Source organism: Neophocaena asiaeorientalis, unplaced genomic scaffold, assembly GCF_003031525.2.
Source record: "Neophocaena asiaeorientalis asiaeorientalis breed wild unplaced genomic scaffold, Neophocaena_asiaeorientalis_V1.1 scaffold150, whole genome shotgun sequence".
Taxonomy (NCBI): domain Eukaryota; kingdom Metazoa; phylum Chordata; class Mammalia; order Artiodactyla; family Phocoenidae; genus Neophocaena; species Neophocaena asiaeorientalis.
In genome coordinates this window covers 16,660,548-16,682,443 of record NW_020176571.1, presented here as the reverse complement: position 1 = coordinate 16,682,443, position 21,896 = coordinate 16,660,548, and the positions used below count along the sequence as shown (strand labels likewise).

Sequence of the window (21,896 nt, the reverse complement as noted above, 5' to 3'; positions counted from 1 at the left end):
CCAAAGCTCAACTCAGGCTTTCATCATCTCTCACCTGGCCTCTCCCCATAGTTTACTAACTACTTTCCTTCTTCTGTGTCTCTCTCTTCACCTCAGACACACACAGTACCTACCAACTCCATCATCCACACTACTACCAGACTGATCTGTCTCTAAAACCCTAATCTTATTCTACCACTTTCCTGTTAAAGTATTTCTGTTTTCTGCAAGATTAGATTTTAGCTCCTTACCATGGCATACAATGCCTTTCATAATACATCTGATCTCAAACTTACTATTTAAAGAACATTAAACTACTTGGAATTTTACACATTCTGTTCCCTGTTTGTTAAGTGCTCTTCCACCGCTTTCCTGACTAGTGGCTTCCTTTTTATATTTCAATTCTCATTGTCAACTATACCTTTTCTGAAATGACCTTCCCAAATCTTCCTCTTTCCTTCACTCTTGAACTATTTACTTCCTTCTCTATACCGTTTGTGTACCAATATATTTCAATAATTTGAGAAAATGTAAATGTTTAACTGTATGGTGTTATTAATACAAATGGACTTGAGGGCTGTCTACCATGCACATCTGTCCTGGCATATTTCCAATCCACCTGAAGCTCTTTATTGCCCTCAGAATGAAGTCTTGTGTCCTTGCAGCCACACTGAATTGCTTGTAGTAGTACCCTTGGACGTATCTAGACCCTCTTCCTGGAACAGTCTTCCTCTACTTCCTCTAAGGAGCAATTCCTCTTCTTAAGGTCTCAGTTTAGAAGTCACTCCTTTCTCAAGGCTTTCTCTGTCTCAGGCACTAGCTTTGCATGCGTTCCCGGTCCCTTCACCTGTGTTATAATTCCCTATTTCCTATTGTGCTTCTCAATAGACTGTAGACTTTGTGACCACAGACACTATATCTTGTCTTGTTCACTGTTGCATCCCACAATCTAATAGCGTCTGGACCAGCAAACACATATGTGTTGAATGAATTAATGAAAATGGAGAAGCCACTGAAGGCCATAAAGTTTGGGAAAACTATCAAAAGAATAAATGTACTTTAACATACAGTAGAGTTCATATTCAGCTGATTGTTTTTACTTGCTTCAGGTGTTAAATTATTTCAGCAGTTCTGCCCTTCAGTATAGGAATTGTTATACATTTGCTTTTGTTGTAAGCATTGTAACATCTTGTTTAGCTGTATTTACCCAACCCTCCATGTGAGGGTAAGTCTTTTCAGCAGAATTATGTCTCCCAATGTAATCTTCCTTGTATATTCTCGTAGCATTCTGTATATAAAATACCTCATTCTGTATTTTAAATATTGCTGAGAGAACGTTTTAATGAAAAAGTTGGAAACAAAATGTGACGCTGTCTGGAACCATCAGCTGTAGACACTGATACTGTCCCGCTCTCTGTAGACGGCGTGAGTCGCGACATCTCCACCTCTTCATGCCGGCCGTGATGGGATTTGTTGCCACTACAACATCAATAGTATATTATCATAATATTGAAACATCAAATTTTCCTAAATTACTTTTAGGTAAGTATGATCCAAGTGTTGTAATTGTTGTTTTTCCCCCAAGAGCTATTTGTTTTTCTTTTTCCTCATAATAAATGCTCTCAGCGAGGGTAGGGATTGGAAGGCATGAGAATTCTTCTTTAGTCTCCCATTAAATGTGGAGATGAAGTAAGTTGAGTTATTATAGTCTGTGAAAACTCTATCCCCTCAGGACATCTGATGAGCAAGTCACCCCAGCTAGTTCTGCGTGTTTCTGCCTCTGGAGGCCTGAGGCATTTTCCGAAGATCCAAGTCTTTCATGCATGCTGTGGGCATGTCATACTCTTCCTAGAATTGCTCTTGAGACATCGGGGGCCTCTCTGTAGCGGAATGTGGTTCACTGCATGCTGAAAACTATACTCTCCTGAGAAGCAGCTGCCCCCAGAGCATAGCCCCTCACATCTACATCCTGCCTAACATTACTTTTTATAAGCCTCTCTTGCCTTCTTGTCCTGTGGAAATCAGAGGCTGTCTAAAGTTTTCCTAATTTTATTTTTTGCTTTATGCTGAAACAAAGAACTCATCCCAAATAGTTACATGTAATACTGTGATCCATCCTTGCATTCCTTGGTGTACACTTTCATATAGAAAGCTGAGGTGAAGTTACAGAACGTGGATTATGCATGGGCTGCAGGGGACTGTGTGTCCTCTAAAATGGTAGGCAGAGTTGTATGTTTTTGTGTGAGTAAATGTTTACAGTTTTCTAAGGTTCATGGATTTCGTTTGATTGTTATTTGATGAAAATGACATTGACTACTGAATATAGCAGTTAGGAAAAGGAATGATTAAACCACACAAATATTATTTTATTTGTTTATCCAGAGGACATTAAAATTTGAAATGAATAAGTGATACGTGCTGATTATTTAATTCTGTGTTGCGTCACATTATATGATTCAGCAAAGGTAATCAAATAAAAACAAGTTGTCAGGGTTCAATATTAATTTAAAAGGCTTGTCCAAGTCAGAATTATCTTAATAGAAAGCCGTTTGGTATAAAATTGTAGGCAGATATTATTACGGAGATCTTCTTACGTAGATGCCAAAAAAAGGCAACAGCAAAACTACAAATAACATTGGGAATTCAATACTCTTGACATTAAGTTTCTGAAAAACTGATGTGGATATAAGAGTTATAAGATGTAATTAGAAAGGAAATGTGCAACTTAATAATATTTTGAAGGAAATGCAGTCAGAATCCGGCTCTAAATTTTTATGTAGATACAAGACAGAGGGCACAATTTGATCATATTTCTGGAAGGACTTATAGGGTTAAAAGCTACTCTTTCTTCTTATTTTAGGAGAGAAATATTTGGACCTAGAAGAATCACACGTTAAGAACCCAGAACTAGTAATTTTGTCCCAACATTATATTACGAACATCACCAAACATAGAGAAAGTTGAAAGCATTAGATGAATACTTATTTTTCTACCACCTAGATTCTTCAGTATACATTTTTTTCTATTTATTTTATCAAATATCTGCATCTTTCCACTCCCCTATTCATCCATCAATTAATCTTAATTTTTTGATGCATTTTAAAGTAAGTCACAGGCGTTGCTATTCATCACTCCCTGATTATTTCAGCATGCATATTATTAAAGTTAAATATTTGTTTGCAGTTCTTTTTGTGAGATAAAATTTACAAACCGAAGTACAGAAATCTTAATTTGTTAAATGCATACACCTGTATAACCCTATCATGATCTAGCACACTGTCATCATCTGTGAAAATTTTCTTGTGCCCCTTACTAATCAATCCTCATTTTCATCTCTGTAGAGGCACATCTAACCGATTTTTTTCTCACCGTGGATTAGAGTTGCCTGTTCTAGAACTTCACATAAATTGAATCATACAGTGTAAACTCTTCTGTGTAAGACTTCTTTCTCTCAGCATGATTTTTGGAGGGTCACCCATAATGTAATATCAATCAGTATTTTGTTCTTGTGATTGTTGGGTTGTATTCTACTGTATAAATATACCACAGGTTTTCCATTCTCTTGTCAGTAGACCCCTGGACTGTCTTCAGATTTTGGCTATCATGAAAAAAAGCTGCTATAAACATGCATGTACAAGTTTTTTGTGAATGTATGTTTTTATTTCTCTTGGGTAAATACCTAGGAATGAAATTGCTGGGTCATAGGGTAGGTACATAAATGTTTATATTTGTAAGAAACCACAAGATTTTTTCTCAAAGTGGTTTATTTTACATGCTTACTAACAGTGTGTGGGAATTCCAGTTGTTTCACATCCGTTTGAAGATCTTGATTTTCTAATGTAGCCATGCTGGTGGGTGTGTACTAATAACACACTGTGGTTTTAATTTGCATTTCCCTGATGACTAATGATGTTGAACACTTTTGATGAGTTTATTGGCCATTTGTTATTTTTGTGAAGTGCATATTCATATCTCCTGCCCACTTTTTATTGGACTGCGTTTTTATTATTGAGTTGTAGGAGTAGTTTGTATATACTAGACACTAGTATGTCATCAGACACATGTTTTGAGAATATTTCCCTCCCAGTCTGTGGCTTGCAAACTCATTTACTTAACAGGGTCTTTTGATGAACAGATTTTAATTTTAATGTAGTATAATTTATTATTTTTTCGTGTATAGTTATTGCTCTCTGTGTCTTAAATCTTTGCCTTCCTTCAAAATATGTTTCCCTCATATTCTCCTGGGTTTTTAAAGAAGCTTTATACTTTCAGTTTTTATTTTTAGGACTGTGATCCATTTAAAATTGGTTGTGTGTATGGTATATGAGGTTGGTGTCAAGGTTCTTTTTTTTCCAAATGTATAGCTGTGTTTGAGCACCATTTGTGGAATAGACTTTCCATTTCTCATTGGATTGCTTGGGGAACTTTGAAAAAATTAAAGCAAATGACTTTAAGTATGATCTATTTCTTGGCTCTGTATTTTCCGTTCCTTTGATACAGTCATGTATTTTTATGCCATCACTATTCTGTCTTGATTACTGTAGCTTTGGAGGTCTTGAAGTCATGTATTACGATCATACAGCTTGTTTTCTTTGTTTTTCTCCCAAGACTGTTTTGGATACTTTAGTTCTTTTTTATTACCATATACGGGTTAGAATCAGGTCGTCAGTTCCTACTTCAAAAAAAAATTCCTTGGGGGGCTTATGATAGGGATCGCCCTGAATGTACAGAACAATTTGGGGGAGAACTGACATCTTAAAAATGTTGAGTCTCACAATTCATTCTTTACTATTTTAGGTCTCCTTTCATTTCCTGTAGCAATATTTTATAGAGATGTAGAGATCTTTCATGTCTCGTTAAAATTATTATTAGCTTTTTTGTTTTACCACTGCTGTTATAAATGGAAGTGTATTTAAAATTTTATTTTCCAATTGTTTCTGCCAGTGTGTAAAGTACAACAGGTTTTTTATATTGACCTTATATCTTGCTACCTTGGAAATTCACTCATCACTTTTAATTATTGCTCTGTAAGTTTTTTGGGATTTTCTATATAAACAAACATACCATCTGAAAGTAGAAACAGTTATACTTGTTTCTTTTCAAACTTTATGCTTTTTTTTTCTTTTTCTTGCTATATTGCACTACGTAGAACCTCCAGTAAGATGCAGAATAGACATGGTGAGAGTGAAATCCTTATCTAGCTCCTGATGTTAGGGGAATATAATCTTCCATACTTAATTATAAAATTGATTATAGGCTTTTTCTTTTTTTTTGCGGTACGCGGGCCTCTCACTGTTGTGGCCTCTCCCACTGCGGAGCACAGGCTCCGGAAGCGCAGGCTCAGCGGCCATGGCTCACAGGCCTAGCCGCTCCGCGGCATGTGGGATCTTCCCGGACCGGGGCACGAACCCATGTCCCCTGCATCGGCAGGTGGACTCTCAACCATTGTGCCACCAGGGAAGCCCTAGGCTTTTTATATAAGACCTTATCAAGTAAGTTTTTTTCTATGCAAAGCTTTGCTTTCTCAAGGGTTTCTTTTTTTTAGTCATGATAAATGTTGAATTTTATTGAAAGACTTTTTTTCTGCATCACTTGTAGCGATTATATTTCTCTTGTTTCTGCTGATGTACACTGATTGGTTTTTCAAATGATAAAGTAACCGAGCATACTGGGCTAATCCATACATTGTCATGATTCGTTATCCATGCTACATATTGCTAGCGTTTGTTAGGGTTTTTTACATTTATTGTAAGGGATATTGGTCTGGGTTTTTTTTTTTTTTCTCACAATAGCTTTGTCAGGCTTTTATATGCTAGGATACACAGATGAATTGGAAAATGTTCTCTATTTCTCTGTTTTATGAAGGACATTGTGTGAGATTAATTTCATTTCTTCCTTAAATGTTCAGTAGAATTCACCAGTGAAGTCATCTGGACCTGGAGTTTCAACTAAGGAGGGATTTTCAATTATGAATTTATTTCTTTATTATCGACTCTTCAGAGTATCTGTTTCTTCTTATGGCAGTCTTGGCAGTTATAGTTTTTGAGAAATTTTCCTTTGTTTTCTGAAATTACACAAGCTTATTTTTATTTTACTTTTTTTTTTAGATTCAAGGGAAGTTATCTTTATTTTCTTAACTTTTTATTTTATATTGGAGTAGAGTTGATTAACAATGTTGTGATAGTTGATAGTTCAGGTGTACAGCAAAGTGATTCAGTTATACATATACATGTATCTATTCTTTTTCAAGTTCTTTCCCATTTAGGTTGTTAGATAATATTGAGAAGAGTTCCCTGTGCTTTACGGGAGGCCCTTGTTGGTTATCCACCTTAAATATAGCAGTGTGTACATGTCAGTCCCAAACTCCCTAACTATTCCTCCCCCTCATCCTTCCCCCCTGGTGACCATAAGTTCATTCTCTAAGTCTATGAGTCTGTTTCTGTTTTGTAAATAAGTTCATTTTTATCTTTTCCTTTTAGATTCCACATATAGAGAAAATTTCTATTTCATCTAAGTTTTTGGATTTATTGTCATAAAAGTTGTTCAGGGTATTCCCTGATCATACTTTTTAAGTACATAGGATATGTAGGGATAAATTTTCTTTTATTCCTAATATTGGTAAATCTGTGTTGTTTTCCTGATCAGCGTAGCTGGGGACTTATGAGTTTTCTTGATCTTTTAAAAAAAATCAACCTTGTTGGATTTGTTCGTTTTCTCAGTTATTCATTTTCTATTTTATTGCCTTTTACAGTTACCTCTCATCTTTTTATTTTGTTCATTGTTATTTCCTTAGCTTTTAAGGTGGAAGCTTAGGTCATTGATTTTATACCTAATTTTTTCTAAAATAAATATCTAAAGCCATAAATTTTCCTCTATTATTTTAGTTGCAATTCTTAATTTTTTAATCTGTAGTATTTTCCTTATAACTTAGTTGAAATGTTTTCTAATTTCCCTAGTGATTTCTTTTTGAACATGTGGTTAATTAGAAATGTATTTTTTTTTACATCTTTATTGGAGTATAATTGCTTTACAATGGTGTGTCAGTTTCTGCTTTATAACAAAGTGAATTGGCTATACATACACATATATCCCCATATCTCCTCCCTCTTGCATATTGTTTAATTTCCAAATATTTGGAGATGTCTAGATATCCTAGTGTGTGGAAAAATCCAAAGGTTACCTCCATTATCTCTGCCTGGTGTTCACACTCTGTATACTTTGAGTGTGAGTGGACCTGTGACTTGAGTGTGAGTGGACCTTGAGTATGAGTGGACCTGTGACTTGCTTCCAGCCAATAAGGTTTGGCAAAGATGTAGATACCAAATCTGTTGAGACTGTAGCCCTCGTCCACACCTGGATTGCAGCCTTGATTCACAGAAACTGTGAGATAATAAATGTGTGTTGTTTTAAATTTCTAAACCTATCATAATTTGCTAAACAGCAATAGAAAAGTCAATATGCTTATTGTTCTTGATTTTTAATTTAACTTCATCGTGATCAGAGAACATTCTTTATATGATTTCCATTATTTTCAATTTATTGCTTCCTGTTTTCTGAGTGAGTATATAGTGTGTACGAGTACCATGTGAATTTAACAATAATGTAGATTTTGAAGAGGTGGTGTATTTTTATAATATTAAATATCAATCTTATACATATAAAGTAGTTCAAGGTGGTTGATAATGTTCAGACTTTCTAAATCTTCATTAGGCATATGTGTATTTTTTATTGTCTTTATGAAAAATGATACAGTTATCATAATTAAAAGTTAAAATTTTTCTGATAATACTCTGTCTTGAAGTCTATTTTATCTGATACTAATATAACCACTCCCGGTTTCTAATGCTTCTTGTTTTCATTGTATAGCTTTTTCCACCCACTTATTTTCAATCTACTGTTTCTTTACATTAAGGTGAATCTCTTTAGATAGCGCATAATTTGGTCCACTTATTTGTTCTAAATCCATTCTGACAATCCCTGTATTTTAAGCTAAAAAAAAAGATATAAGTTTCTATGCCAATGTTCAGTTATTTCTCTCTAAGGAAGTTGTGATCACCCTTAAACTTTCTGGTTTTGATAAGTGTTGTCCAGGCGGGATTGTCTTATGTGTATTTTAGATTTCTTCTTGCTCATCTCATATTCATTTGTACTGAGCTTTATTCAAAGTTCAAAGTATACTGGATCCTTGATGACAGATTTCTAGGAAAGCCTGTGCTTTCATCTCATATTTCTGCAAAATGCTGGCTGTGGTTATGAGATGATATAGATCCCTACTTTTCTGACCTACTTGTGGTCTAGTTTGCTCTGTAGGATCAGTGTTCTTCTCTGTGTACTGTGGATGCCTGTGGTGTTTTAAACCATTTGGGTGAGAAGAGTCATTTACTTACCTGAATTCTGATCAGTAAAGCAGAAACCCTATTACATTGCTACATAGATTCCATAATAATTCCAGGATAACACCCCTGGCAATTGCAACATACTTACTAATGGATAGGTTACACAGTTTGTTAACTCTTTATATAATCAGGGCTTCTTAAAAAAACAAGACCAAAATATAAAGTCAACTTTAAAGTCTATAGAATTAATTACACGTTGAGTTCTGAAGAGTATAGTCTGTCCTATTTACATGTCTTCTTATATCTGCACATCTATCCCACATAATCAGAGTGGAAGCACTAATATTTTAAAGTCATTATCATACTTCCGATTCAAAACTCCAAAAGTACACCAAAGCATGTCTGTTGTTTTGTTAACAAATAAAATTATCTGGAAATAGAATATCTTAAATTGTCTTTGTCAACACTGTATTTATATTGAAATTTCAGTGAAGCTTTAAAAAATAGCAGTGAAAGATTGTATCTTTTCTTTTTACTTTTTATTTTTTCAGCCTTATTCCTGTATTGGGTAATGGCCTTTATCACGAAAACCATAAAGTTGGTCAAATACTGGCAGTCTGGTTGGGGAGTATCAGACCTGCGTTTCTGCATCACAGGCATAATGGTCATTTTGAATGGACTCCTGATGGCTGTGGAGATCAATGTCATTCGCGTCAGAGTAGGTATCTAGTGATTTTTGTATAGTTACTGGAGTTCAAGACCTGAATATTGAAGATCATTGTCAGTTAAGAATTGGTATTTAAGAGGATAAACAGTGAAATATCATCTATGTGTATAAATATAAAATTGAACTAATTACTAAGTTTCAGACCATTAATGTTCCCAAAATCTCAATGTGACCCTGGAATCTATTTACTGTATTCATTCATAAATATAGATCAAGTGCCTATGATGTGCCAGACATTATGCTTAGTCTATATTATAGATGAAACTGTTTTCATCAGGTAGTTCCATCATCCATGATCGGTCCAAAGCAAACCTGGCTTAATCAAACTAGTGTATTCGTAGAGATTTTGAATGGAAAAGAAGATAACCTAATCCAGTTTGCTCATTTCATTGGTGAAGAAACTTCCGTAGGTATAACTCTAGCTTTATAGCCAAAGTAATATGGTCAAGTCTCATACCTGGTCTGTGATTACAAACCTATTGTACTTCCCGCCACATAACGCTGCCCGTTATATAGTGTGATATACTAGTGACTGAGTTTTCAATGTTCATTTTCCATCAGAGCACTCTGAATTTGCTGTGAATGACAAGATACATGTTGCAATGGGCAGTGGAAACAGCGAACATTAGCCAGACCACAAATTAACAGAGTGACTCACAGTGGTGTTGATAACACATTTAAGCAATCTGCATGATGTAAAAATATTCATTTAGTTGAATCTACCACTAAGTATCATGAAATATCATGAAAGGATATCACGAAAAATTGATTTTTAGTGATAACTGTCTTTTAAAGCGGTAATTGATTTTTAGCATTGGCCCAAGTGTATTAAGTGTGAAATTCTGGAATTTAATTAGAATGTAGTCACAACGAAAGGGATTTTTTTTTCCTCAAAAGGATATTTCAGAAAGGGATGGAAAGAAGTATGAAAATACAAATTTTGGCCTCATGAAATGAAAATGTAGAAGAGGTTAAAATTTTATTTTTAATATGTGGAAAAAGAGTTAGGTTGTTATCCTGTGGAATTTTTCTTGCCACAGAGATATGTGTTCTTCATGAATCCTCAGAAAGTAAAGCCTCCTGAAGACCTCCAGGATCTGGGTGTGAGATTTCTTCAACCGTTTGTGAATTTACTGTCAAAAGCAACATACTGGTGGATGAACACGCTCATCATATCTGCTCATAAAAAGCCTATTGATCTGAAGGCAATTGGAAAATTACCAATAGCAATGAGGGCGGTAACAAATTATGTTTGTTTGAAAGATGCATATGAAGAACAAAAGGTAAGTTAGTATCTGTTTTTCATGTCCATGATTGTAGAGAATGGGCCTATTAATATAAAGGCACTAAGCTTAAATAATACCTACAGTTAAGGAAGAGCAGATTTTCTCAATCTGTCTTTCCCAGTAGTTTTGAGTCATGTTAACTGGGCTGCTGAGAATATACCAGAAGAGCCTATGAAATATGGTGTGTTAGTTGCCCAGTCGCTACATGAGGAGGGACAGAGAGAACACTGTGTTTTCTCTAGGACCAAATAGAAAGTAAGAATTAAGTTCAATAATTGTGTATGTCTAATCCTTGCCACCATATATTAATAATTCATGGAATTTTTATTGTCTTTTTTCAGGTATCTTGTCAATAATTTTGTTATTTAAAGGGAAAGTATCCATGAATAACTTTTGAGAAACTAAAACCCTTAAATTAATTATTAATTAAAATTTGGATTCTGTATTTCAAAATTGGGGAACTAAATTAAATAGAGGGGCATCATCTACCTACTCCATGTGTCATCCTACATATCTGGCAAAATTGGTTTCTTCTTGTACTTTCTTTGGGTATTTATAATTGCTTTTAAAAATTTAAATATCAGAATCTTCGGATATTTTCAATTTGTCTTGTTATCATTCTGAGTAGTTCTGTGTGATAGCCACCGTGGAAGATGTATTTTATATTGCTATCACCTACAGATATTATTGTAATTAAAAATAGGAGTATTTACACCAACATTGGAAGGGAATTGGGTATGATGGATCAATTAAAGAGTTTTTGGCTGTTCTAAATCAAGATCAACAAAGCATTTATGGTAAATGATGAAAATGACCTCTGTTTTGTGTCAAAAATGTGTGTTATGAAATTAATATTGCAGGAAATGGTTACTACAAACGAACCTGAGTCATCTCTCTGGTTTCACCTCTGGGAAAAGTATTGCATAATTTTTTTTTTTTTTTTTTTTTTCGGTACGCGGGCCTCTCACTGTTGTGGCCTCTCCCATTGCAGAGCACAGGCTCTGGATGCAAAGGCTCAGCGACCACGGCTCACGGGCCCAGCCCCTCCGACTGGGGCACGAACCCGTGTCTCCTGCATCGGCAGGCGGACTCTCAACCACTGTGCCACCAGGGAAGCCCTTCATAATATTTTAAAAACTTAATTTTCTAAAGCAAAGATGAACGCTATAGCCTAAGCATAGCTTAAATTTTCTGACTGCTCTTTATAATACAGAGTCACTTGAACTCGTTGTGTTAATGTCTTTTATCAATAAACTTTAAAAAATAACTGAATTATTCATCTCACAGGGAGTTGAATATGAAACACGATTGAACTGTAATGTATTGAGTTAGCTTCTTTGCCACAATGAAGAAACTCTATCTACTTCCTCTCCAAGATGTAATTATAATTGTTTAGGTCTTAAAATCTTTTCAGCACATGATTATAGAAGTGTGAAGCCATGAGTTGGCTTAAGCAAATATGCCATTCTTCATTCTGCATTTCTTTGAGGAATAACTAGGAAACACAAGTCTAATGTAACTTTTAAAAAATTATTGACCCCCATTTATGGAGATGGGAAATACCTGGAGAAGAAACAATTTGAAGTTGGATGATCTCTTTTGTTTAGCTTGTAACTTGATAGGTGAATCTCTTGTGATCTGGTGACTTCAGAAATCTTAACTAGACTGTCAATAACCTGGACCTTTGTATTTTCTTTTCCATACAGTGTTATTTGGTAATATTCATGACAAATTTATTCATTTTCTAAATCAAAGGGAATTAAAATTAGTTTGGTCTTAAGAATTTGGGGTCATCCTTTGAGAACTAAAAATAATACAAAATGTTTGAAAAACTGGCCTGGTTACTCTTCATTCTCTCTATTTCATTAAAACACATTCAGTAGTTATTGTTTACAAAGGATGCAAGGACACCAGACTATATGTACCATATTGAAAGGGATTCAGTAACATTTATTTTTAATCTTTTAAAATATAAGAAATATTGGAAGAGATGTCCGTAGTTCCTAAGATTAATTGCTGCTCTATTATTTTATTATGGTTCATCAAGGTTTTTCTTTTCTTTCAGAAAAAAGTGGCCGATCATCCAAATCGGACTCCATCTATATGGCTAGCAATGTACACAGCTTTTGGGAGACCAATTCTACTTAGTAGCACATTTCGTTATCTTGCTGACTTACTGGGTTTTGCTGGACCTCTCTGTATTTCTGGAATAGTTCAACGTGTGAATGAAACCCAGAATGGGACAAATAACACAACAGGAGTAAGTTTGTGGTGCTTTTGAAAGGAAACATATTATTGGCAAATTTCTTTATAATTGTTACTTTTTTAAAATGCAGTTTTATGAGCCATTCAAACAGGCTTATTTACAGAGAATTGAATGCTTTTTAAAAGAAAGAAAACAATAATTTTCCTTGTAGAGAAAAACATGAGTGTATGCATTCAATGAATGGATGTGGCCAACAAAATTATTTCTCAGATTCAGAGACTATAAACATTTAATAAGCGTTTACTGTGTGCTGGAAACAATGCTCAGAAATTTCATATTGATTATTTTATTAGATCTTTATAGCAATTCTGTAAAGAATTTTCATGCATGAGTACATGAGGGTGGCTGAGTCACTTGTTTAGAGGCCTATGACCAATGATATCGGCAATGTGATTTGTAGTATGTACTTTTATCTTTTCCTATATAGTAAAAGCCATCATCCTGTTTCACAATTATCAGGGCCAGTCACATTATACTTTTATTAGATATTATGTTACTGTTGGGGACTATATAGTATAAATTATTTGCTGTTATAAATTTATATCTTATATTTCCTGTTCTTAAGAAAGTCTGCATCATGAACTTCCTACCTACCTTTCTTTCTAAAATAAGAGTTGATTTCCCTAGTTTCACATATAGAAACTCTAGTCCCGATGAATCAGTTTTCCTTTTCTATTCTCTCAATCTAATTTCCTGTCCTCTTTTCTTTACCTTTTTTTTTTGCGGTACGCGGGCCTCTCACTGTTGTGGCCTCTCCCGTTGCGGAGCACAGGTTCCGGACGCGCAGGCTCAGCGGCCATGGCTCACGGGCCCAGCCGCTCTGCGGCATGTGGGATCTTCCCGGAACGGGGCACGAACCCGTGTCCCCTGCATCGGCAGGCGGACTCTCAACCACTGCGCCACCAGGGAAGCCCTTATTTAACCTATTATAAATTGTACACATTCAAAGCCTGCAGTAAATGCTGCATCTTCGGTGAAACTTTTTCTGCTTGTCCTCGTTGGAATTTGACTCTCCTTGGTACCCTTCTAACACGTTGTTCACTTTGCGTTGGCACTTACCATAAATGCTATTTATAATGAAGCAGGTTATTTATGGATATACTTACCTTTCTAGGTTGTGAGCTCTTTTAAACAGAGCAACTAAGAACAGTTCCCATTTGTGCCCACAATGCTTAGCCCAGTTCCTTGCATATATTAGTGCTCAATTGTAATAGAGGTGAACCAGATATTTTACCATTGAATACACGTTTGTGATGTTTTGTCCCTAGTAGCCTGATTTACATACAGATACCGGAATTCCACATAGAATTCCATCATCCCTCTCCCTTACACATATTAACCATGTATTTTTCTGAGAAGGAAGACACTTACACATTTGTATGTATCCCCAGGAAAGAAGAGGAAGGGGACCAGAAGTAGAATTTAACGGATCTAAACCATAAAAACTGAAGAGTGCCCAAATTGGCATGTGTTGATTTGAGTGTTGCTTTTCCCTTACTTCTAACAAACAAGTCACCATATGCTAGTTACAGACAAAAAGCAATCAATCTGTATATTCTTATGGTGACTTAAGTCATAATCTGACTAAAACAGTTTTTCATAAGTTGTGTTTTGTCACTGAAAGTGTCATGTGGGTGAAATAAATAGCCAAATTATGTATTTTATAATTTATTTCATTATATGAATTCAGATAGATGAAGATCAGAAAAAGTCAACTCTGTAGAATTATTTTAAATTAATAAGGCTATGGAAATTGTATTTTAGTTTCATTGGTCTTGGAAATTTTATTTTTGTCCCATTGGTCTTTCTGACCGACTATCAGCTTTGTAGCAGAACTTCTACTTCTAAATTACAGTCTAAACTAACTTCTATCTTGGTTTACTGTTTTCCAGTTAACTAAGGTAGACTATATCTTTGTAGAAAATGTATTCAACTTAAAAAATTTTTAATGTACCTTTTTTCCTACAAATGCCTTCAGGCATTTCTAGCCATCTTAATCATCAATTTGGGAATTTTTACATTGAACTGGTTTGTATTTGTATCTGTGGATATTATGAGGAAAACCCAAAATTGCCTTGCTGTGGCTCATTCCATTGCTGTACTATAGACATTGAATTTTTATATTTAACAACCATGTATTGTTTAACGCATGCAAACCAGTATATGAACAGTTTTAATTTATATCTTTTCTTCTTTTGGGGTAAGACTTCAGAAACCCTCTCATCAAAGGAATTTCTTGAAAATGCCTATGTTCTAGCAGTTCTTCTGTTCTTGGCTCTTATTCTGCAAAGGACATTTTTGCAGGCTTCCTACTATGTAACCATAGAGACTGGCATTAATCTCCGTGGAGCCCTGCTGGTACGTACAAGCTTTGAATGATCTTGGCCTCTTGAAAATGCCACATACCATCCAGTGATAGGAATAGTAGAGGCTTCAGTTTAGTTTTTTCCTTCCATTTTCACTGTGATATTATGACATCAACACTTTTAGGATCTAATGAATAAAAAAGAACCACAGAGCTAATTAATAAACCCACTGAGAATTAAAAATAATACTTATAATAATATATTAAAATATTTTGAAATCTTGCATTTATTTATTTCTGTTACTATTTGTTCCAGAGATTATGTTTAAATTTGAACATATGTTTAGATTATATCACAAGAAAAAATAAGTTTCTCTTTAGTTGAGGACTGAAAGTAACAATACTGAAATGAAAATAATGGTTGACTTAAGAAGATGGCATTATAGGGTTTTTCTCCTTTTTTTCAAAAATTTTTAAAAAGTTATTTTTTTCAGTGAAAATAAATAAGCATAATGTTGATTATTAAGTTTAGAGCTTCAAGTACATTTCTCTTTTTTTTTTTTTCAGGCCATGATATACAATAAAATCCTGCGGCTTTCTACATCTAATTTATCCATGGGTGAGATGACCCTGGGTCAGATCAATAACTTGGTTGCCATTGAAACCAATCAACTCATGTGGTTCTTGTTCCTGTGTCCCAATCTATGGGCTATGCCTGTTCAGGTAGATCAATATAAGTAAGATTCTTATTTGCAGAGGAAATAAGAACAAGAAGATATGTTTTAAAATTTATTGTTTGTTTTTTCATTTGTAATGGAAATCCAAATCCAAGTGTATATCATTCACAGTGCTTGGCACCAAGATTTAGAATATGCTTTGTTTTATTTTATCAAAATATGTTTATACACAGATCAACTAGGTAGCTGCCTACATGGTGTAATTTTAAATGCATCAAAAATTCCAGGCTGCCTCTAAATGACTGCATCGGAGGTGACCTGAAGGGAATTTTCATTTTGATTGGAATTCCCAAAAAGCCTAATTGATTAGTCACTAAACTAATGTGCCATTGCCTCCAGAAGGTCACTAATAAGCTGTTATCATTGGCATATAGGCACGGTTAAAGGCTTTAACTGTATGGATACAATTCATTAGTTGACATCTTGAGCTGTGATAAACTGAGCTATGGGGAAATTGAAAACAAAAAAAAAACAACAAGAGAAGATAACAGGGTTAAAACCCGAGTTTTAAAAAGAGAAGAAGAAGGTGACAAACCGGAGAGGCTAGGCCTACATGGTTCAGTCTTCGGTTCGGGAAATAAATTTAAAAAGGGAAGTAAGGTAAGATGGGGCACCAACATTAGCTCCTCCACGGTTTTAGTTAGACCTACCCTTTTTGTCGTTAAGTGACTTCTGGGGTCATTGAGGAGCTGACGAGCTCAGATCACTTAGTCCACAAACAAGTAACCTGTTCTCTTACATGATGATGCTGGTTCTTACTTTCTATCCCCCTTGCCTTGAAAAGCTAATACGGTTCCAAGAGAATATGGGATGTTAAATTTATGGCGGGTGACAACATTTTCTAGAAAAATTTTGTGTTCTTTTAAAAATTTGAAGCCTGTTTCAGGTTGAAAGCATCCTTGGGACCACTCTGCAACTTCATGCAGTAAGTTGGTTCAGCACCAGGTGCACACATCATGACACTAAAAATAAAGGCCAGCTATTTAGCCCTTGCCAGATAAATCATAGTAAAACTCAGCTGTCACAGTTGAGCTGACTTCCAAATACACTTAATATAATAATTAAGGAACACTGTAATTTCACTAAAAAGTCCTTCCTTTCATGCAGCAGTCCCCACACCCCTATTCTTTTCCCCCTTGCCTTGTATTTTCCCTGCTAGATCATAATGGGCGTGATTCTGCTCTACAATTTGCTTGGGTCCAGCGCGTTGGTTGGTGCTGCTGTCATTGTGCTCCTGGCGCCAATTCAGTACTTCATTGCTACAAAGTTGGCAGAGGCTCAGAAGAGCACTCTTGTAAGTAACATCTTTTGGAAACTTTATTAGGAAAATCTAGTCATGCGGTTTTATTTTTAAAATATAGGAAATTACTACATACCACTCAGGATTATTTGGAAATCATTATATTTCATTTCAGTTCTTAGGCAGCAGATGGGACATTTCTGGGCTGCTCAACAATTTTTAAAAGTGGATTTGACATCTAAGACGGAACGATCTTAGACTGGAAATGCAAGAATCCCAATGCCTGATGTTTTCACGAGTCATGATGTGATGAGGCTTTGGATCTTCTTGTAGATCACTTACCTATACTTATGGGTACTAGAGAACCCACTTGTGGGTACTTTAGATTACACGTACATTGGATGTCAATTACTGACATGGGAGAAATGGATCGAGGAACAAATAAAGGGTCAGATTTGGTGCTTCTGAAATTAAATGTCCGTAGGGTTGAATCAGACCATGTGATGAGCTATGGAGTTACACTGAAGTGTTTCAGTGGCAGCTGCTCTGCCTATGTTCGTGGTCAACTTGGCAAGCAAGGAAAAGCTTCATTATTGACCCTTTCTGGCTTCAATTTGCCATGAAATCATTTTATTTGAGCAAGAATTGGCTTCTTTTAAAGAAATATTTGCAAATAATAAAATTGTTGACAGCATGTTTAGAAATAAAGTTTGATTAAATATGAGCAAGGCTGTCTGTAAATCAGGCGTGAAATGTAGGGATGCTGCCACTGGTGGACTGTTTCCCAAGTTGGTGTTTCTACCGTGACAAGCAAGTCTCATGTCACACAAGTGGTTTTTATCACTTGTTTTTCTGCCGCTTCTGACGAGGTTCCTTATTATTTCTGTCTGAGCCATCTACCCTCTTTACTCCAGGACACGAATACAGAAAGGTGTGGAAGAGGGACACAAAGAGGGGATATGACAAACCAACATCTGACTTTCATTTAGCCATTCATACTGATTCGTTCACTCACCAAAGCAGTCATTGATAGGCCCTTAAGACCCTCAAGAGACAAAAGGGTGAATAAAATCAGATCATTTGCTAATGCCATTTGCGGCAACATGGATACAACTAGAGATTATCATACTAAGTGAAGTAAGTCAGCGAGAGAAAGACAGATATCATGTGATGTCACTTATATGTGGAATCTAAAAGATGACACAAATGAACCTATCTATGAAACAGAATCAGGGACATAGAGAACAGACTGACGGTTGCCAAGGGGGAGGGGTTGGGGGAGGGATGGAGTGGGAGTTTGGGGTTAGCAGATGTAGCATTTATACATAGAATGGATAAACAACAAGGTCCTACTGTAGAGCACAGGGAGCTATATTCAATATCCTATGAGAAACCATAATGGAAAAGAATATAAAAAAAGAATGTGTATATGTATAGCTGAACCACTTTTCTGTACAGCAGTAATTAACACAACATTGTAAATCAACTATACTTCAAAAAAAGTCAGATCATTTGCTGCTTTTGCTTCCTTCTATCTGCCTTTTGCCACTCTGCAGATCCTTTAGAGAGTTCACAGGTGATATTGCACTTTCCTAGTAATTCTAATGTAATATTTGGGGGAAACTGAAACAGTTGACTAAAGAGAGGCTTTTGGATCTGCTACACATCTCTTTACAGTTAGTCCAAGTGGTTAGCAATCAGTGCCTCTAATTTAGGCCTTACACAAGAGCTTATGAAGAAGGAGGTGGAGATTTCTTGAAGTTAAAAATAATAGGCTTGGTTTCAATAAGTGTCTTATGAAGACTCAATGTGAGCACACACAATACTGTACCCTCACATTCCCAAATCAGAAGCAAACTGACTTTTCTTATATTCATTGTTTCTCTTTTTCTAAGTATGAGTGATAGTTCTGAGGGGAGAGAGAAATGATTTGGATATCAGAAGGAGCCATTGGAAGCCTCTTTATCATTTCCCTACATGTCTGTGTGTGTTATCTGCCGATATTATTCAAGGAAATCATGTGAAACTTAAGAAACTGCTTTTATTTAAACCAAAGCAACAGAGGCATAAACAGTTTTTAGGTGGAAAGAAATTTGAGGCCGTCTCATTCAACTCTTCATTTTCACACTGGAGGCAGCAGTACAGAGAGTTTCATTGCTTCTCCCGGGAATCTCACAGCCATCATTAGACTCAGAGCCAGGCAGAAATCACGCTCTCCTCAATCCCTATCTAGCATGCGGCATTGCCTCTCTGATTCACTTGGATGCAGCTTGCATTGTTTTTTATTCCTTTCTTTTATAGGATTATTCCACTGAGAGACTGAAGAAAACAAATGAAATACTGAAAGGCATCAAACTTCTAAAGTTGTACGCCTGGGAGCACATCTTTTGCAAGAGTGTGGAAGAAACGAGAATGAAAGAACTATCCAGTCTCAAAACCTTTGCTCTTTATACATCACTCTCCAGTAAGTTGCTGTTGCTCTGAGGACCACCCAAAAACATGTGGTCTGTTCACTTTAACTTGCGATCATTGAGGCATTCTAGGCATCAGAGGAAGCCCATTTATTTTCTCCATTTGTGTGGTCCAATAGCCGCTAGCCACGCGAGGTTATTTAAATTTAAAGAGCAGAGTTAGGACAAGCTAAGAGTCAAGTAGACCTGAATTCAGTTCTTTACAAATGTGTGTCTTTGCCATGTTACTTGACATCCGAAATCCTTGGTTTCTTCATCTGTAAAATGGGGATGGTGATGATTCGTAGTACTGATCGTGGAAACCCTCTTATCAGTTACAGGTGGGATGCATCATGGGTTTTCAGTAAAAATTTATTTAAATTGATTTGACTGTAATACTGTTGATCTTCTTGTCCCCAGACATCCTTAAAAAATTATGTGAGGTTGTCTTCCCTGTCTCTTTGGGAGTTTATGTTGTTACGTTTCCTCGAAGATTGCATGTGAAATGCCAGTTTTGAAAATTGAGGAGAAAACAGTGTCAGCATTTCCAGTTGAAAGAAGCCAAACTGCATTCACATAAAATCCTCTTTTCCAATGCACTTTCAAGACTTTTTAAATACAAAGCATTTTCTCCACAACTCTAATTTTTAAAAAGCAATTACTACAAAAATATTGTTTTTTTCTCAAAGAGTGACACTGAATACTCTCAAGAATGAGTTCGTGTTAGTACAATTCTTCTGGACTTAGCCAAACTACTCTCACTAATATTTGATTTAGTTTGTGTGTCAGTTTTGCTCATTTCTATTGTTCCCCAGACCTTCCACAACTTAAAGTTTTGGAGGTTTATAGATTGTTTCCTTTCCTTTGAATTCTAAAATACTTGAGTCCTTAGAGATTATAAACATTACATTTGTGAAATGGATTTAAGGAAAATATTTGGTTTATATAGCTCATTTATTCTAGCCCTAATGCTGGATACATTAGAAATGAAATGGGGAGATTTATCTTCCAGCTCCGCACCACTGCTAATATGGTGTCAAAACGCTAGAAGATGGAATGATCGATATTCACTTGCTTATATGATAGTACTCTAAGCTGCTGGCTCCTACAATATATTTCTCTCTGCAGTGGACTGAAGTTCTCATGGCGAGGATGGATACAGCCAGAAATAGTGATGATAATAATGATAATAACAAAAATATATTGAGATACTCAGCCAATTATTGCCATAAGTAGCTTTACATATATTGTCCTATTTAATCCTCACAACAGCCCAGTGATTTTGATTCTTTTTTTTTTGGCCACGCCGCATGACTTGCAGGATCTTAGTTCCCTGGCCAGGACCAGGATCGAACTCAGGCCCCAGCATTGAAAGTGCAGCGTCCTAACCACTGGACCGTCAGGGAATTCCCCAAAGATGTTGATTCTGTTATTACCTTCACTTTGCAAATTAAAAGATGAAGGTGGAGAGAGCTTAAGTAACTTGAATTTCCCCCAAATCATCCAGCTACTGAATGGCAGAGGTGGGTTGTTAACTCACCTCAACCCAGTTATGTAAGATTTGGGTTGGTTTTTGAAAGTCAGAGACAAAAGAGAAGAGGACAGAGGCCATACTGAAAAGAAATCATGTTGGTGAAAATGCATCATCATGTTTTTCGGATTATAGGCAGCAGGAATTCTTGTATCAGTGGTGTGAGGTTTCGCTTACACCACTTCCAAGTTTTCCGATTTGGTTACGTATGGTGTTGGTGGTGGTGAAGAGCTTCCATTATCTGAGTTGAGTGGACCTGGCTCTAAATCTCAATTCTACCACTTCATAGCAGTATGGCTTTGACCAAGTTACTATTTCTATCCTCCAAGGCTCAATTCTTTCATGTGTGACAGTGGAAAATAACAATCTCTACCATGTAGGATTGTAGTAAGGATTAGAATAGATGAAGGAATGCTGCAAATGTTGATTGACTCGTTGATTGACTCTATTCCAGGCACTACATCAAGGGCTTCCTACTCATTGTTTTGTATAACGCACCTGGCAAGTGGGCTAGTGTTCAATAACCTCCCTCAGTTTCCTCCTCTAAAAATTGGTGTAATAAGAATAATACCTTTCTCACAGGTATATTGTGAGGGTCAAATGAGGCACTGGACGTGGCACTCTTCTGTCACTGTTAAAAATATTTTGTAAATAGTATTTGCAGAGTACCATAAGTTCAGACCAAAAAAAAAAAAGAAAGAAAGAAAGAAAGACAAATGTCAACTGTATAACATAGTGGTTACTGTTGGGTCTTAGAGTGCGGGCTGACCTGAAATGAAATCCTGCCTCAGCAACTTGTCTGCTATACATCCTTGGTCGGCATTTGGTGGCGTCTTGGTTTCCTCATCAGGAAGTTGGGCAGTATTAAGCATACCTGGGGGAATTAAATAAGATAATGTATGTAATGTGTTTAGAAAAGCACCTGAAACATAAAAGCGCTCAATCTGTGGTATCGGAAAATATTGAAAAGCAAAGTTAAACAGGTTAAATACTAATAAAACTGAAGATCCAGCTCTATGATCAGTGTTCTTGCCACTGG

The 21,896-nt window shown here is 35.9% G+C and overlaps 1 protein-coding gene across 4 annotated transcripts in view; it reads left to right on the top strand.

Annotated features, from left to right (window-relative positions):
* Nucleotides 1-21,896, top strand: part of ABCC9 (ATP binding cassette subfamily C member 9) — a 146,216-nt gene that overhangs the window by 11,029 nt on the left and 113,291 nt on the right. For 3 of the 4 annotated variants that reach the window (XM_024733388.1, XM_024733386.1, XM_024733387.1), the window contains exons 6-13: nt 1,400-1,521; nt 8,867-9,033; nt 10,083-10,325; nt 12,394-12,588; nt 14,800-14,952; nt 15,467-15,622; nt 16,796-16,930; nt 19,178-19,340. In XM_024733388.1, the coding sequence (XP_024589156.1) occupies nt 1,400-1,521; nt 8,867-9,033; nt 10,083-10,325; nt 12,394-12,588; nt 14,800-14,952; nt 15,467-15,622; nt 16,796-16,930; nt 19,178-19,340 (1,334 nt within the window). The remainder of the gene's footprint in view (nt 1-1,399; nt 1,522-8,866; nt 9,034-10,082; nt 10,326-12,393; nt 12,589-14,799; nt 14,953-15,466; nt 15,623-16,795; nt 16,931-19,177; nt 19,341-21,896) is intronic. The other variant, XM_024733389.1, reaches the window with a different exon arrangement.